Source organism: Limulus polyphemus, unplaced genomic scaffold (genome assembly GCF_000517525.1).
Source record: "Limulus polyphemus unplaced genomic scaffold, Limulus_polyphemus-2.1.2 Scaffold3277, whole genome shotgun sequence".
Classification (NCBI taxonomy): Eukaryota; Metazoa; Arthropoda; class Merostomata; order Xiphosura; family Limulidae; genus Limulus; species Limulus polyphemus.
In genome coordinates, this window is record NW_013668887.1 from 35897 (window position 1) to 37641 (window position 1745).

The 1745-nt window shown below is 34.7% G+C and overlaps 1 protein-coding gene across 7 annotated transcripts in view; it reads left to right on the forward strand.

Moving 5' to 3' along the window:
* The window catches only part of LOC106469055 (Down syndrome cell adhesion molecule-like protein Dscam2), a 77591-nt gene that overhangs the window by 28591 nt on the left and 47255 nt on the right, over nucleotides 1-1745 (forward strand). For all 7 annotated transcript variants that reach the window (XM_022397452.1, XM_022397455.1, XM_022397449.1 and 4 more), the window contains one exon: nucleotides 347-495. In XM_022397452.1, coding sequence (XP_022253160.1) covers nucleotides 347-495 — 149 coding nt within the window. The remainder of the gene's footprint in view (nucleotides 1-346; nucleotides 496-1745) is intronic.

Genomic DNA, 1745 nt, shown 5'->3' on the forward strand with positions numbered 1-1745 from the left:
ACAATATCTATAGACATATATAACTGACAAACCAACACTGTTGTTTGGAGCTTACAATATCTATAGACATATATAACTGACAAACCAACACTGTTGTTTGGAGCTTACAATATCTATAGACATATATAACTGACCAACCACCATTGTTGTTTGGAGGCTCTACAATATCTATAGACATATATAACTGACAATCAACATTGTTGTTTGGAGCTTACAATATCTATAGACATATATATAACTGACCAACCACCATTGTTGTTTGGAGGCTCCACAATATCTATAGATATATATAACTGACCAATCAACATTGTTGTTTCAAACAAAGCATGTGTTTTCCAATCTCCAGCTACAAGATCACCGAACAAGAACTGGGCTCTAAGAAAATCGCCACGTTAAGAATTAACCCAGCAGCAAGAGAAGATTCTGGTGAGTTCGGGTGCACAGCTAGTAACCCTTACGGAAAGCACAGCAAGATATTCAACGTAATTGTAAAGGGTAAGTTGCCGTTAGATAGTGTTGTTGTTTGTTTGTTACTGATGTTCTATATATCATAGTTCATTACTTACTGTTAGATAATATTGTTGTTTTTTCTAATTGCTAATTATTATAAAGTATTGTTATCGTTTCTTTTTTATGTTTTATATGTTATATTTCGTTACTAATCGTAGCTACAGTATTGGCAGGTCTATTCTGGACCATCGTGTATCACGTGAAGAGTACACCCTGTGTTACTTAACAGTTAGGTTATTGAAGAGTACACCTGTGTTACTTAACAGTTAGGTTATTGACAGGTCTATTCTGGACTATCATGCATCACATATAAAATATGCCCTGTGTTATTTAACAATTAGGTTATTGGCAGCTCTATTTTGGACTATCGTGTATCACGAGAAGAGTACACCCTGTGTTACTTAACAGTTAGGTTATTGGCAGGTCTATTCTGGACTATCGTGCATCACATAAAAAATACGCCTTGTGTTAGTTAACAATTAGGTTATTGGCAGATCTATTCTGGACTATCGTGTATCACGTGAAGAGTACACCCTGTGTTATTTAACGTCAATTTTGAAATGCGTGTTTGAATTGTACACGTCGTCTGCGTATGTTCTCGACAGTAATTGTTTTACGTGCCATCTCTAGAGTTTCCACTCAACTGCTAATGAAACGTATATAATAATCTTCACCAGCCAAAACCTTGTTTTCCACATTTTTATAACATGGCGTCTCTCTCCTGGGAGTTATGAGTTCATCCACCAGTTACAAAACGAAATAATCTTATTTTGGTCTAACTCTTTCTAGCCAAGGTTTCTCTTCATCCCCCTCTAGTTCATCCAGTTCTAGGAATATCTGTACTTTTATATTCTGATGTGGCACTCTCTGAATAGTTGGATGATAACCAGTTGCAGCATAAACTCTCAACATCTTGACTTCACCCGGTTTATTTTTAATTAACAGAATAATATTTACATTTTATACCCAGTTAATTCACCACTTACAAAATTGTTTCTCATATTTATTATTTAAAAGTATTAAAAATAAAGATTAATTCACGACTTTCCCCGGATGATGCATAACAATTAGACAGTTAGTATTCCACCCGCCGATATATTCCTCTATACCTGTAATGATAAGATCTGTGCTGTTTTTAATCCTTGTTTAATCACGATATATTCCTCTATACCTGTAATGATAAGATCTATGCTGTTTTAATCCTTGTTTAATCACGATATATTCCTCAGACTTAC